This window comes from Malurus melanocephalus, unplaced genomic scaffold, assembly GCF_030028575.1.
Source record: "Malurus melanocephalus ecotype Western Australia unplaced genomic scaffold, MMel_1.1 scaffold_986, whole genome shotgun sequence".
Lineage (NCBI taxonomy): Eukaryota > Metazoa > Chordata > Aves > Passeriformes > Maluridae > Malurus > Malurus melanocephalus.
In genome coordinates, this window is record NW_026624218.1 from 81,446 (window position 1) to 97,523 (window position 16,078).

General features: G+C 38.8%; 1 protein-coding gene across 1 annotated transcript in view; it reads left to right on the top strand.

Moving 5' to 3' along the window:
- The window catches only part of TMTC2 (transmembrane O-mannosyltransferase targeting cadherins 2), a gene marked incomplete at its 3' end in the record, with an annotated part of 95,636 nt that overhangs the window by 52,816 nt on the left and 26,742 nt on the right, over positions 1-16,078 (top strand). Inside the window, exons 4-6 of the mRNA XM_057386542.1 lie at positions 9,888-9,973; positions 10,800-10,984; positions 13,831-13,909. Of these exons, the coding sequence (XP_057242525.1) occupies positions 9,888-9,973; positions 10,800-10,984; positions 13,831-13,909 (350 nt within the window). The remainder of the gene's footprint in view (positions 1-9,887; positions 9,974-10,799; positions 10,985-13,830; positions 13,910-16,078) is intronic.

Here is a 16,078-nt window from a genome sequence, read left to right on the forward strand (position 1 = left end):
TTGTCAGCTGCAGCCCTCCATCTGTTTGTGACTCGATTACATTGTGAGGTGTTATTTAGACTTTTTAAAGTCTAAATAACACTTGGTGGGTGTAAGCGCTTCCAAGCACAGACCAATACCCTTCCATTAGCTCCAGAGCTCTGAAATGTTAAAAAAGCAAATTACTTTTCTCCTGTGACTGACTTCAGCGCAGCAGAGGTTAAGTTTAATTACTAGAACCCTGTTGTAGGTATATAAGAGGGTAAATAACAGGAACATCAAAAGAATTATTCAGCAGGAAAAAAGGCTTCCAACTCACTAGTGTACCAAATCATAAACACAGAAGCGAGTGTCGTGCTAAGCTTCTCGCTGAGGTGGGATGGTGCTGTGTGTCCCAGCAGGAAGGGGGCTGATTCCCTGCGTGTCCCAGCTGGTGTCACTCCTGTGCCCAGCTCAGCCCTGCCTGTGGTGCTGGCCTTCGCCCTTCCTCCCCCTCTCCTGCTGTGACCCAGCCAGTCCAAGCCCTGGGAGCAGACCTGTGCTCCAGACAGGCTGGTCACCTCCACCAGCCCTGTGCTCTCATTCTGTGATGCTTGTGCAGGACAAAACCCAGGTGACTGCTGCCCCACAGGCGGCCATTTGAAAAGAATGTCCTGCCGGCAGCAGAAAAGTGTAACTTTAGATAGACAAAATGTGCAAAAACTGCTTTCAAATAGTAAGCCTCTTCAAATCAATCATTAAATAAATACAAATAATAATGTTCTGCCTGTAAATCCAGTTTAAAATGGCTGCTGATAATATTTGAAAGTGAAGTTTACCATAATAGTATTTTTTAACTAATTTTTTCTTTGTTTAACAAGGAATTAGTAGCCCTTTTCATTTCAGTTAAGTATAATCAAACTCAAAATAATTTAATGGTAGCATTTCCATTCCAAAATGCAATTTGTATTTCAAAATATGTATATTTTAAATAATCATATAGTTACACAAATACATGTATGCACATAAATTTCTTCTCTGTTAGGCAGTGAGGAATATGAAAAACATATTTTTGAGAAGAAACTTCTGCTCACTTTTAAAAAATAACTTCTAAACCAGCAGAAGTTTGTAGGAAATAGTGGCAAGACTGATACATGTATATTTCCCACTGATGCCTGATGAGTTTTGCTTTTCCTTTTTACACTTTCTGTACCCTCTGTGCATCCGCCTGTACACTTTAGCCCACATGCTTGTAATTCCTGAAGTCTGATATTCCAGCTTAGTTTAGGAGTTCTGCTGGGCAGAGAGACCAAACATCCTGAGGAAGGAGTCAGTGTGCCCTGTGCTATCTTAAACCTGAGGCTCCAGCCTTGGGTGAAGCCTTCTCTCTGGAACATCTTGTGTACACTGGCCTCTGGCCTCATCTGGTGGGGGGGATTCATTAGAATAGGGGGACATTACTGCATTTGTTGAGTTTCTTATTGGGGAATCCTAGATAGATACACTAATTCCTGAAACCTATAAAACTTATATCCGTGCTATACACGGTGTGCATTCTGCCATCAAGTTGTGCACCTGGGATCCCAAATACYGACATAAAATCCTTTTTATGCCCTTAACCATGTCTGTGTCATTATTAAAAATTGGCCTTTCAAGGCAACACTGCATGCCATTTGTTTTGAAGATGCAAATTCTAACTATTAAATTTTTTGTATGCCTATACAGTACTTTAGTTTCTTACTGTGCCATAGAGGGGAGCTGAAGTTAAAACCAGTGTAAGAAGAGGAAAGGAGGCTGGATGACAAAGACAGGAACATAAAAGAAATCAGATTAGAGTCATTCACTGTTCTCAGAATAAGCTGCTAGTCTTCCAGTTTTCCATTGATACACAAAATATATGTCTATAAACCTTCATCTTTGTTGAATAGAATTTTTTTTTAAATTCCATTGAATTTGTGTGGAAGGATTTTAACTAAAATGATGGTTGGAATATATAGGGCTTAAAAAGTAAAGTGTAATTTTTATGCTTTCTACTACTATATGAAATACCACAGAATCCTTTATTTTTTTAAACAATTTTCCCAAAACATTTTAGTTATTCAACATTAGTTGAAAAAAACTTGCATCAGTTTTTTCTTTTTGTAGGCTTTCTCAGTGTTGGATGTCTCAATATCCAGCATGAAAAATAGGTGGTAAATGAAATATCATTTGATATTACACAAATGAATCAATTCTTTTAAGCACAAACCCTCAAGAGCTCCTTTGCAAGTGAAGCCCATCCTTGGCATGTAGTTCTATGGGAGCTTTTTACAAAAATCCTTTGTAATGGAAAAATGTGTCTTACATGAGCTTTCAAGAGGCCAGTCAGTTTTGCTGTTTCTGGTTTCCAGTGTATGCTTTTGAAACTGAAACAGTCACTCAACGGAACTCCAAGGGGAAAAAGACCTCATYCTTGCAGTTATTTAGAAGCATTCTATATATTTTACATGTTCATTATTGTTTCTAAGCACTTACGCCTCAATATTTGGTATAAATTAATTGGCCTATGCAGCTTAGTGTTCGCTCATGGCAGTAACAAATCCAAATGCTCTCTGATCAAGAACAAATTAATAAGGTTTAGCTCACAGTTTTAATGGATAGCAATCAAAGAGAGAAACTACATAAACAGAAGTGTTTGATCTCAACTTCTATAAATTGAAATGTGATGTTGGCTTAGAAGTTGACTATTAATACATTAAAATCTAAAGAGTTTAACAGACTAGATGAATGGCTGAGTTCAGCACTATATTTTTGTTTTCTTACCCTATGGCTCTGAGTCACAGCCTCTTTTGCCATTTAAAAAAATTTAAAATGCATTACTACTTAATTACATAATTTCATTTGAAAGTTTGCCTGATTATGAACATGTTATATTTCAGTGTTCTCAAAGGTATGTAACTCTGCTGATTTTGGCTAGATTCCATAGGGTAATAAATCAGCATAAAATTACCTATCTTTCTATGTTTGTTTTTTTTTAACCGAGAAAACCATTTTAAAATACGTTTAAAATTAAACCATATTTTAATACTCTGAAGTACCAGGGACAGAGCTGTAGAGAAACTATAGTTTATTCTTTCAAACTAGGCAATGTTCAGTAGATTAAAAACAAACTATTTTAGTTTGTTTTGGATTTTCAGTCTTTGTTACCTTATGATTGTTACCTACAGCTCATGGAGTATTTTGTATTGTTCCAAATTACTTACAATTAGTGTCTAGAGTAAAATTCACTTGTCAGTTAAACAATAGTTTTGTATATATTATTTCACTTGTATTTAGGCTCGCTGTGATTAGAGTATTCTTTTGTCATCCTTATTAGGGATCTACATTACCTTGATTTTCTCATGGGATTTTAAAGATGCCCTCAAACTCATGATAAACATAAATATTGAATATTCCTTAAAAATGACACAATTACTTGAAATGTTGTATTTTTGGAGTATACAGTCCTATAAAGGATGAATTACTAGCAATCAGCCATTTCTTTGCTTCTCTCGTGAAATACCTCATTTTGCCTGTAGTAATGTAGGACTGTGTGTACAAGTTTGTTATTCAAATAATTTAATTCCTTTGAATAAGGTTGAATTATGAATTTCCATAAACTTTACCTTGGAAAACTTAGGGTATTATATCAATAAATGTGGAATTTTTGTTGGGAATTTCTGTTAGAAATTTCAGCCACTTTCTAGAAAGTCTAGGATTGCAGGGTTTTACAAGCAAATTTTAACTCTGTATCCTTGGGTAAAAATCGATATGAGCAAAGTTGTTCCTTGTTGTTAACCTTTCTACATCGGAAAATGTATTCCCTGCCTTTTAAGGGTGCTGGCATAAAAATCTATCTACAGATTAGAGATATCTATAGATCTCTCTCTATATCAGAGACAAAAAACTCTAAAAGCAGTCTGACCTACAAACCTGTGCTGAACTGTGGTTGAGCCTTCCCCAGACAAAGTTCCTGCAGCTGCCACCTCGTAGGGAAGAAGTCAAGCTTATGGCTCCTCTTCCTTGATAGCCTAGAAGTTTTTATCATTCAGGATGTTGAATTAAAAATCAAAGGACGTGTCATCTGGTGTCTTAAGTGCTTGATTATTGTTTTTCTCAGCTATGAATGCAAATTTGTTGCAAACCTTTTTGGAATTAATCTCTGCTTTGCCAGTTCTTCCTCTGTCAAAGAGAGAAGCTAAAATTTGTGTCTTGCTGTATTCAAAGCTGTCTTGATAAAATCTTGCTGTGTTGTCAGATGGCTCTTGAGGGAGCACCCAAAGGTCATTTTAGTGACCGGTGGTTTCCTGCAGTACAGAACTCTACTCTGGGCCACTTTGTAGGGCCTATGTGAAGTGCAGATAGCTTTCAAAGTCATATTCGGAGGTGGAAGGCATTTAGTGACCTAGCTATTCAATTGCATGTCTCAATATTTGAAGTTGTGGTCACTTATAGTCCATCCATAAACTTAAACCATTTTAAACCACTTAAACAATTTTTTAAACTTTTCTCATTAAAATTAGGAAAATAATTGAGTCTGCCATTCAGTTTCAGAAAAGACCCCTCTTGTAAGTTCTGTCCAGCTCTCTGTGTTGACTACTGGGGTGCATATGAGGGAATGCACAGCACTGCCCATTGTCCAGAGGAGTGAAAAAGACAGGAGCAGAGCTCTTCCACATTCTCACGGCAGCCAGGAAATAGGGGTTGTGAGAGTTCATGTGGTGCTGAAAGGGTTGTATTCCCAATCAAATTGCACCAGTAACAGGAAAAAAAGGGAATATATTTGCTGATCAATTTGCTTGCATTTGAGAAGCCCTTCCCTAGATCTGGGAGAACATAACAGAGTTTTGCGATGCTGTCTGAAAGACTAGAGGTTGYTTTGAGAGTGATAGTTTAGTTTTTGGTTTGGKTTTTTTTTTACTAGTGGGGTTATAGATTACTTAGTGAGTTGTGCAAAGGAAATGGTTTGGGTTCTTATTGATTAAAAAAGTAGGCTTTATGGTAGCATCCATACTTACCTTTCTCCCTAGTTTTGCAAATGACAGTGAAAGAGTTGCCTTAGGCAAAGCACATCCTCTCTTGATGTGTGGCTGGAGGCACATCTGTGTGGGAAATAAAAAAGGATTTTCTTCCATTTCTTTCTTTCTTTGCCAGTGCAGCAGTTAGGTAAATAAAGTCCTTTGTAGATAATCCCACCCAAAATCAATGTGATGAATGTAGCTTGAGGCATGGAAGAACTGCAGTCATGGCAACATAATACTAACAGGCCCTGTATTACTTGTTATAAACCAGTAAACAAAATTGCTTCAGTACTGTACCTTGACTGAAAAATCTTACCAGTATTTCACTAAGGTACATGTTTACTTCGACAGTTGCAATTTCTGTGTATCATACTTGGCCAATTTATGCCACCTTTAGTCACTGAGGAGTTTGCTTTTCAAGTAGATTAGCTGGTTTTAATAGGACTACCAACAGGAAAAAATTAAAACTTGAGAAACTTGAGACCATCTACTGCATGTTTACATTCTGTGACTGCCTTCTGGTCCCTGAAAACATTTTTGTGCCCTTAGTATTTAGTGACTTTCAGTCAAAACACAAGCAGAAGAGAAAGACAAGAAGATTTTTCATTGTTGGTCAAACAAGATAGGTAAAAGTTGTCTGCTTAAAGAATTCAGGAATATTGCAAGCCACTCATTTGGAGAAGTGTTTTCCTGCATGAAATAAATCAGCAATTCTATCTACAGAAGTGATGTGCATCATTTCCCGGTAGTCAGAACTTGCTTCTCATTTTTTAATTTTTTTAATTTTTCTTCCTATTAAAAAAACAGGATTCTGAGCCACTTCATAAGTCACTTGGAGAAGTTGCTAATCTTTCAAGCAGTCAGCACATATCCTCCATTTCATAAATGATTAACACTCCACTGTAAAAGCAGCTAGAAGTAATGCAGGCAAAAAAAAAAAAAAAATCTTGTTGCAATGTTCCAAAATCTGGCTACTTATGATAATTAGGAGTTGTCTTCTAATTAATCCTAAATTAATCCATGGATGGTTTATAACTGTCTACTGTGTGTCCTATGGTTTAAGTAGCTTTTTGTATTCCAAATACTTTTATCCTCATGTATTTCACAGAAGCAAAGAACATGTGATGTTAGAAGGGATCACAGTGAGCCATTTGGCCCAACCCGCCTGCTCAAGCAGGGTCATCCTAAGAGCACATGGCTCAGCATTGTGTGCAGATGATTCTTGAGTATCTCCAGTGAGGGAGATTTTACAACCTCTCTGGGCAATCTGTTCCAGTGTGTGGTCACCCATACAGTAAAGAAGTTATTCCTCATGTACATTTATTCTTTCATGGTACTTGTCTTACTAAAGTATAGAAGCCTCATTTTTCCAGTTATGTCAGTAAACTGTCTTTGCACAGAAATTGCATATTTCATTTGTCTGCCTTAAAAGGGGCAAGGTAGGAGAGAATAAAAAGTTTTGGAAGTATCACCTTGAAGCAACTGTTGCTTGTGTTTTGTTTTTCTGGGGTGTGTGTGTGTGGGGGGGGGGGTGGGGTCTGTTTAGGGCTCGGCTTTTTTATTTAGTTAGTTTGGTATTCATGGTAGCATCGATAGTTTGTTTAAAAGTGCCAGAACACTTTCAGTGCCAGAACAGTTTGTTTAAAAGTGCCAGCTCTTCATCCAAGTTTATCACTTGAACTTACTCTTCCCTATCAAGCATTCTTACAACAAGGATGTGCTTTCCTTTGTTTATCTTTGCGTAAGGAAAAAGATGTCTTTGTAACCACAAAAGACAGGTACAAACTCAACATACGGCAATTGCTTTTCTCCACCTCTGGTTTATGCCCAGTGCTTCACACTGTATTGATGGTTTTGTGGTCTTTCTCTCTGCCTCTTCTCTCCTTTGTCAAAAATCTCCAAAGAGCAGTTGTCCTTTTGCAGTGTAAGCAAAGGAGTGAAAGGCATGTCAAGAGCAGATCCACTCATGGCTATAGCAGACCCTTCCTTATAGAGACATACGCCCTGGCCACTGGGAAGGGTGAGATACTGCAAACTGTAGTGCCCAGCTGAAGGATGTTATTCCACTGCATCTTGAAATTTTTTTTCCTGACTTTGTTTAATCTTAAACTAGAACTGGAGACTCATTAATCTAGTAATTTTTGTACTGCCAGAAGCTACAGTGAAAACTAGTGATTCACAAGGAGAAGAGGTAGTTTCATGCCTTGGTAAGATTATGTCCTTCTTCTCTTTCTTCTACCAACYTCATAACAAATACAAATAAAACACTGATTATTTGGAATTCAGCACTGAGTCCTTCATTTGAGCTGCTTGGGTTATATATATGAAAAAGAGAGAGGGAGAGACGCTGACAGACTGACAGTTGATGGAACAGCTTTTAAAAGAAAAAAGTCTTTTGGAAAAGAAGTTAAAAAACCCCCAAAACCTCAAAGTATCAAGTAATTAATCCAAAGTGTTACTATTAGATCATGTAGTGAACACAGAAGATACATTTGTAATAATTGCAAATAAAGTTCTTTTAATCACAGAACCACAAATGTTGTACACTTAGCAAAGTAATTTGTATTGGTGAAGTTGACCAATTACTGTATTACTTCTCTCAATATGTTACATTATTTATTCCAGAAGTACAATAAGAATGGAATTTCTTAGATAAATTGTTTCAGAATTTTATTGTGTGAGAATGTTTTGCTTTTTAAAAAATTAAGAAGCACGTTGAATCTCTAACTATGCACATAACATTTTTCTGTAAATTCTCCTGCTATCATAGAAAACAGGATCAAAATACCATAATTATTCTTCCTTAGATCAATGACAGTGTATAAACATTTTTAGAGTAAACAAAATTCAGCTTCTAGAAAATTTAGAAAATGTTATTTCTATCCTGATGATCACACCTTTTCCCATTTGCAAGATACTTGAAGTAGTTACCAACCTTGGTGCCATGCCAACAAGTATCCTGAATGTATTCCTTCATTGCTCACTTTACTGCAAGTACCTACCAAATGTAAGTTCTCTGACTATAAAAAGTGATTTACTACCTAATCTGAAGTTAACTGGGAGACAGTTTCAAAGTGAAGTCATGTGATGCTGATAGGCTAATATAGAAGAAAAAGAGGATGTATTCCTCAGTTCTGTTAATCCTAATCCAGTGACAGGAAGCAAAMGATGTAGATGATGGCTACTTCTTTTGCTAACTGCCATTCTCTTTTCATCCCTTGAAATTTACTGGTTTAATTCAAAAAGCTTTCCTGAGGTATTGGAGGGAAGCAAAATTTTTGMTGATTTGAGACGGGAGATTGAAGAAGTCCAAGCTCTTTGCAATTTGAAAAGCTATCAGCAGATAAAAGCATAGAGGAAGAAAACAAATGCTGTAGGTTAAGGAAACTCCTAATAAATATGATGCTACTTCTGCCTAAAAGGAAGAGCTATGTTTTCCTGGATATTTTGAATTATATATGACAAGGGATGCTTACCCCTGGATACTGAGGTCTGAGTCTCTGCTCTGAAATTACTAGTTTTTAAGAATTTTTAAATCATTCTGGTTTTAATATATTTGTATATGCTTTATTTCAGTCTTCTTAAACTGTGGAAAACTGTAATGCTTTGGGCCTTCATTTATTTAAGCATGCAATGTACATTCATGTCAGTGTTGTCCAGATTTTCTCAGAAATTTGTGGGTGGCTGGTGTAAATGGCAATTCACACAGATGTTTGCCTTAAAAGCTAAATTAAAGCCCATGTATTATGAAACTGGAAATATTCAGTGTAATTTTTAATACCTCTTCAGTTAGTAAATTTGTTCAGAGCATAAAGAATACAGGAAGACCCTGACCTGTTGCAGGTACTAAGCTGCACAGTGAATAATCTGGTGAAATTGCTCAACAAGGGGGACCCTTAACATAACACATGTGAAGGGCTAGGTGCTTAACTTTAATGCATCTGACAAAGACCTGCTTATTTCAGGTCAAGAAAAGATGCCAGGCTAATAATCAATGACACACAAATACCTCCATCATACTCTGTGCACTTTAAAAAGTCTTGCAGACTAACATTTTTCAACTGAGTAAATGAATATCCTGGTTTACAAGAAAGCCAAAACTATTTGTTTAACATCTGCTTTATTAAAGCCATATGGATGCTCCTGATGTCTATGAATTCATCTATATAACGTGTGCTGGGGGGTATCCAGGGGGTCTCATCTCTCTGCGTGTACCACAAGCATCTCCTGCCTTTGAGATCACCTTGGCTAGCACTTCCTGGTGCTATGCAGGAGATAACTCACGCCTGGGCTGATGGCTAGCAAAACACCTTCCCCAGTGGACTAGTAGCCCATACATTACCAGAGATGAAGAAGCAGAGTGCTCAGCCGTGTGGTTTATTCCAGGACTTTATTCCCGAAGGGACCAGGGACGAAAGAGGGAGCYGCGGGCTTACCTGCCTATTGATATATCCCTCAGGGCCAGTTACCTGAGGAGCTGGGCAGGGAGAGAAGGTGAAGGGGAACATAACAACCAATAGGAGAAGGGGTAGGCGGAGGGAGAGAGATCAAATCAAATCCAACCAGGACATCAGGATTTACATATTCATGGCAAGAACCATTTAATTCCCAGGGGGGTTATCAAACTATTTCCACCATTGTGTGATGAATATCTCAGGACTGTCTAACCCTGTAGCATTTTCTGGGACGGTTTCATCTACCACAACATAGACATGGAACAATTTTTGTACTGAACTGTTATTAAGAGTGCTTATATCTCTGAAACACCAGTTAGCATATTTTTCTGTTACACAAGTTTTGGTTTCAGTATTTGTTTTCAAGTTGTTTTTTTTTTGTAGTAACCTCACACCTCTCCTTTATTTTTCTTTTTTTTTCCCTCCCCTTATGCAGAGGATTACTACTTCAGGAAAACAGCAGGTTTTCAGAAGCATTGCATTACTATAAACTGGCAATTGGTAGCAGACCCACACTAGCTTGTAAGTATTTTAACTATACAGGCTTGTATAATGTTGATTTCAGTTTTCATGGAAAATTTTCCTACTCTTTAATTATGCTTTCTTTTTTTTCAGAAGTTTTTAAGTCAGAAAGTAAAAGGTGAAATTGTACCCTTGAAAGCAAGTGTACATTAGTAAGCAACTGCATTTAATGTGATACAAGAACCAGATAAGGAATTAACACTCATCAGCACTAGAATTTAAAATGTTTCTGATCTGGGGTGTTGAGCCACAGACACTACTGCCCAAGTTTTCAGGCTCCTGTTTTCTGTTTCTTACAGCCAGTCCCTGATATTTATGGTATGTGTGAGTGAATAATACAAATATTTTTGAAGTCCTTTAATTTTTTCTTTCTTGTCTGAGGAAAATGGAGAGTAATCATAGGGATGTTGCCAGTAATACGTTCCAGAATTAAATGGTGCTATTTAAGATTGCTTAGACTTTTGTACCTTCAGTATAAATCATCTCTGTATGTATATATGTTTTAACGTATACATGTATTTTTTCTAACACATCAAACAGTGGTGCTGTATGCTGCATACWGTCCTAATAAAAGGAACTAAGTGGAATACCCTGCCAGTGATTCCTTCCCTTCTTACTSAGGCTTTATATCCTTTTATAAGGATCTCTGAACCTTTACTATATTCACATGTTACATGTTCACATTCACACCACTGAGTGACCTATCTTATTCAAAACCCAAATTAGATTAACCATGGGATCTCTACCAGATACTACTTAGAATTAAAACAGTAGATATAGCATAACAGAACTTCATTAAATGATGACATTTTTTCCCTCTTCACAGCTGCCTATTTAAATACTGGCATCATCCTGATGAACCAAGGGAAGACAGAGGAAGCCAGGAGGACTTTTGTGAAGTGTTCAGAGATCCCTGATGAAAATCTGAAAGATCCTCATGCTCATAAAAGCTCTGTTACCAGCTGTCTTTATAACTTAGGAAAACTTTTTCATGAACAAGGACATTATGAGGTAAGACTCCAGATTTGTCTATAATATATTTATAAAACCTTCAAATACAAATAATACTTACTGCTGCCACCCAGCCTTTCAGAGTACATCACAGGCACAAATTGATTGAATTTCACCAGATCAAGATTAGCATTCTCTACAGAGACTATTCGTTCTCTACAGTCACTGTGTAATGATATTGATTAGTGTGAGGTTCTCGTTTTGGAGTCAATATTGGCAATGGTCATGTCTGATATGTGTTAGTTCATTGGTTTTGGCTTCGTATCCATAGCTGGATAAAGCTGCAAAGGATAAATCCTGATTAAAGGTCAATTAACCTAAAATGTACTGGCTTTATAATTCAAAACAGAGTAGGTCCATCTTTAGTTGGGAAAGTGCAATTATGCTTRCATTAAAGCCTCTGTCGTGGTTTGGAATGCTGGCTGAAAGCCAGGCACCCACAACACCTGCTCATTCTCTCTCCCCCACCACCACTGGGTAGAGAAGAGCGAAGAAAAAAAAAATTAACAAAAGGGTTCATGAGTTGAGATAAGRAGCAGGGAGGAAATGCTTGACGGACAAAACAGGCACTACTTAAATTATGAAGTGAATTTATTACTAACAAAGTCAGAGGAGGAGAATGAGAAATAAAACCCTCAAAGACACCGATCTTCTCCCTACTCCCTCCCCGCTTCCCACCGACAGTGCAAAGCAGCGGGGGCTGAACAGGGTGTGGGGTTGGTCAGTTCAGGGTGTGGGGTTGGTCAGTTCATCACCGGATCGATCTGCGGCTGCTGAGGGAGTGGAGTCCTTCCCTTGCGTTACCATGGGGTCCCTCCCACGGGAGAATCCGGCATGTTTCCACTCTCATGAGCAGCAGCCCACACACATCTGCTGCATCGTGACTCCCCCCACGGGCAGACAGTCATCCCAAAACTGCTGCACCGTGGGGTCCCTCGTCCCCTGGGTGCAGGCCYAAGGCCAGGCTGTTCCATCTCGGGAGCAAGGCCTCTCTCTCCATGGGTCTCCTGCTGGACACAGCCCCTTCTTGGCGTCCGCTGGCTCCAGCGTGGGGACCTCCCTCCTCCACGGGCTGCGGGTGGATCTCTGCACCCTCTGTGGACCCCATGGGCTGCAGGGGACAGCCTGCTCCACCATGGACCCCATGGGCTGCAGGGGGACAGCCTGCTCCACCATGGTCACCATGGGCTGCAGGGGGACAGCCTGCTCCGCCATGGTCACCATGGGCTGCAGGGGGACAGCCTGCTCCACCATGGTCACCATGGGCTGCAGGGGGACAGCCTGCTCCACCATGGTCGTCACCACAGCCTGCAAAGGAATCCCAGCTCTGGTGCCTGGAGCAGCTCCTCCCCCTCCTGCACTGACCTTGGTGTCTGCATTCCCTCACATATTCTCAGCCTCCTCCACTGGCAAAACTAGTGTGTCCCCCTTTGTTTTGATGTCTTCTTAAATATGTTTTCACAGAGGCATAACCACGATCTCCAATTGGCCCAGGTTTGGTCAGTGGCATGTCCATCATCCTCAGAGCCAACAGCAATTGGCTCTGCTGGACACGGTGGAAGCCTCCAGAAGCCTCTCACAGGAGCCATCTTTTTAGCCTCCCCACTTCCAAAAACTGAGCCAAGCAAAACCAACACAGTCTCCAAAAATAAGACCCAGTTGAAATAATTTAAAACTCCAGTGATTAAAAGCATCCCACTGTGTGTTATTTTCAGATAATTAAAGTGCTAAAGTGGGTTGGATATTTTTAATGTAACCATTTACTGCACCCAAGCTGTCCCAGCTCATTTACATGTTCAGTTGTGACTATTGTGATTCCTCTCCATTTTCCCTGATGAACTTAACTGAAACTGGACATTCACTTGAGGTTTGGCCTTTTGCAGTATTTGAAAGAAACTCATTCTCTCTTTGCATTGCCAGGCACACTTCAGAACAGGACTTGTGAGTGGTTTTGATCCATATAAGTGTTCTTGACCATGACGGATACATCTGATGTTTAAGATCAGGCATGCACAAGCTGGACAGATTCCCTGTCATCTGTCTCCTGCATCCAGCTCTGTCAGATGGAGTTACTAATTGGTTAAAACACAGACAGCTGATGCATATATACAGAGAAGAGAACAGCAGCATGTTGTCTGCACAGCTGATAGAGTTTAGAGTTGGAGTTCAATGCCTGCGAGGTACAAGGGCTTTTAAGAATGCAAAACATCACGTTTGTTCCTGGTGGTCATTGCAGCCTTCATAAGCAATCACTGATGCAGAGCTAACAGATTGACCAGTAAGCATCCAAAGTGCTGCATAAATAAATATATGATCAAATAATTTAAGGCACAGCATATTTACAAAGGGATTCCAGTTTTGGCATTCTTGACTCATTCTTTCTGTGGAGTGGACTTCAGTTGTGAGGGTTATGCTTTGTTATTATTTGGTAGTAAATGATTTGTTTATTTTTAGGTCTCTTAGTGTAGTTAATCATAAGAAAGTTCTTTGTTTACAATTCAGTAATAAGTCATATTCTTTGACAGCCTATAGAATTTTATACGTTTATAAACTCATCAGTTATTAAGGGATATAAAAAGACATTGTTGTTACTTCTGCCTGGAAAGGAAGTTGCAATACTGGAACTTGATGTCTTGTCTGTAAGACTCACTAAATTTGGTAAAATTCAGATAAAAAGAACTTCTTAAAAAGGAGAAATTTTGTACTTTCTGTGACATTTTTGATATTGATGTGTTTTCTCTGTCCCTGCACCTTTCATTTGGGGAAGAAGGATAGTTTGACTTTACTTTATATGTGAAAGGATGCTTTTGTACTTGTTGTTTTCCCACTTGTGTGTCTCTTTTCAGGATGCCCTTACAGTTTACAAAGAAGCAATACAGAAAATGCCAAGGCAGTTTGCCCCACAGAGCTTATATAACATGATGGGTAAGTGCACTGGTAGTGCTTTGGAATGGTATTTGAGGAGTCAGGCAGGGTGAAATGAAATACATTATCCAGGAAACTGGTGCTCAAATTATGAGCTAATAAAACCTAAAAATACTTGCGTTCAGTAGATACAAGCTAAACTAGGTTCAGAGCTTAAATGCCAGCAATTGCAATACTGGATAAGGCACAATAAAAGAAGAGACTATTAGGTACTGGATATCTTTAAGAGTGTCATTGCAGTATTTTCACATTTAGAATGCGTGCATTAGTATTTCTTCTCTCCCCAGAGTCACTCATCTGCTACCTTGAAGGCCCATGTGCCCACGTGTGTGTGGGTGTTGAATTGCCTTGTAAACCAGCAAGGTGTCCAGACCCACAGAGTTGTGCTTTTTTTTTTTTTTTAGGTTGTGCCAAAAACTTATTTCCCAGCTGATGTACTTTAGTTTAGACATCTGCAATGAATGAATTTCTTCTTACTCTTCTTCCAGGACCAGCTGTCTGTCCTTCAAAATTTTAAGAGTCCCTTGAGTACTGCAAGAAACCATCAGTTTGTCTATGAGGATTTTTTTTTGTCTAACTTCAGTTCCTCATATTCTCCATCACATTTTTATATGGGATACATTAAACAGATAAAAGAAAGAAGATAATATGAATTATTGCTTCTGTAGTCAGATCTGAAAACAAGAGGGCTGGTTGTTAGTGTTCCAGAGCTGCTTGTAAGTGGAATTCTCCCTAAAAGTGCATGTGTTTTTGCTAAGCAACCTCAGTGTTTGGCCCAATACTCTTCTGTTTGGGGACAGAAAAGGATGTAAGAACCTTTACTTTAAAGTTGTTCAAGGTGGAGCAATTAAAAACATATTTGGAAACAATTAGGATCAACAGGAAGCATGTGGGGTTTTGCGTGATTCACAATGCCTAGTGTACAAGGGAATGTATTGGTTGACACTAACTGGGTAGACACAGTTGTTGACTACTTATTCAGGAAAGGTATCTTTTTTTAGCACCCTAGAAGTAGTAGGGCACAGAAAAAAATAAAATTGTAGGTGTAACTGATGCTACATGTTTGAAAAATGTAAATGTCAATGCTGAATTAAGTACTTCTCTTGCCACAGTGACTAACTATCGAATATCAGTATAAACACTTTCTTAGCAGTTCATATCATTCAATAGAGAGTTACTTCTCCCTGCATGCTAAACTTTACCACATAGATGCCAATGGCTAAAATCCATAATTGCACAAATTGATTATTACATGTRCTTTTGCTCATTTTCAGTCTTAGCAAAATTATTGTTTTATCAGTTTTATTTATGAACTGTTGCTGATAAATTTGGTGATGGTATCAACAGTCACCGCTGTATGAATTAAACATCTATACCCTATTGGTGTCCCTATAGTGAATGCTGAAATACTGCAGTGTTCCAGCAAATCCTCTGAAGTTTGACTGCCCTCTGTAGTGTAAATATATTTTTCATAATTCTGATAGAAATGTTCTTCAGAATACAAAATTGGAAAACATAAACCTCTGCTGCTTCTTGTGTGTAAGGGTTGTCCCATTACCAAGCAGGTTTGTGCTACACTTTTCCTTCTCCAATGGATAGATGCTTCCTTTAAAACCACTATAACCTATAAGTTCTTCAGATTTTTACTTTGTTTTGGTTGCTTTTCTAGATTCAGGAGGCCTTTCTCCATTTCCTTTGTAAGCACAGTCTGTGATGTCCAAGTTCACTCTAATCCTGGGATTTGCATTTATTAAACTCACAGAAAACCACAAAGACTAGCTGAGTCCTTTGCCCAGGCTTGGCTCCTGCTGTACTTCCTTCCTCCACTCCTTAGCCCATCCTCTGGCTTCTGCTTCCTTTAAGCTGCTGCCAGCACTTCATGGATATCCTGGTGGCATAACAAGTTACAGTCAACTGAGTGTACCTTAGTTCCTTGAGGAGCTTTGAGAATTTCAACTTATCATTAACATGGCACATATTTTATTATGGTTGCTGTTTGTGGTGGTAGCTTTTGCAGGGAAGATGGAACTTGCTCCAGTCTGGTTTCTGACATGTTGCTTGGAGGTTACACTGTGAAGGCAGTCCGAGAGGCCACGTACAGTTGGGTAGTGACTTGAATTAATGCAGTGCAGCTAATAGGACTCAGACTGATCTGTTCACATCCATCCT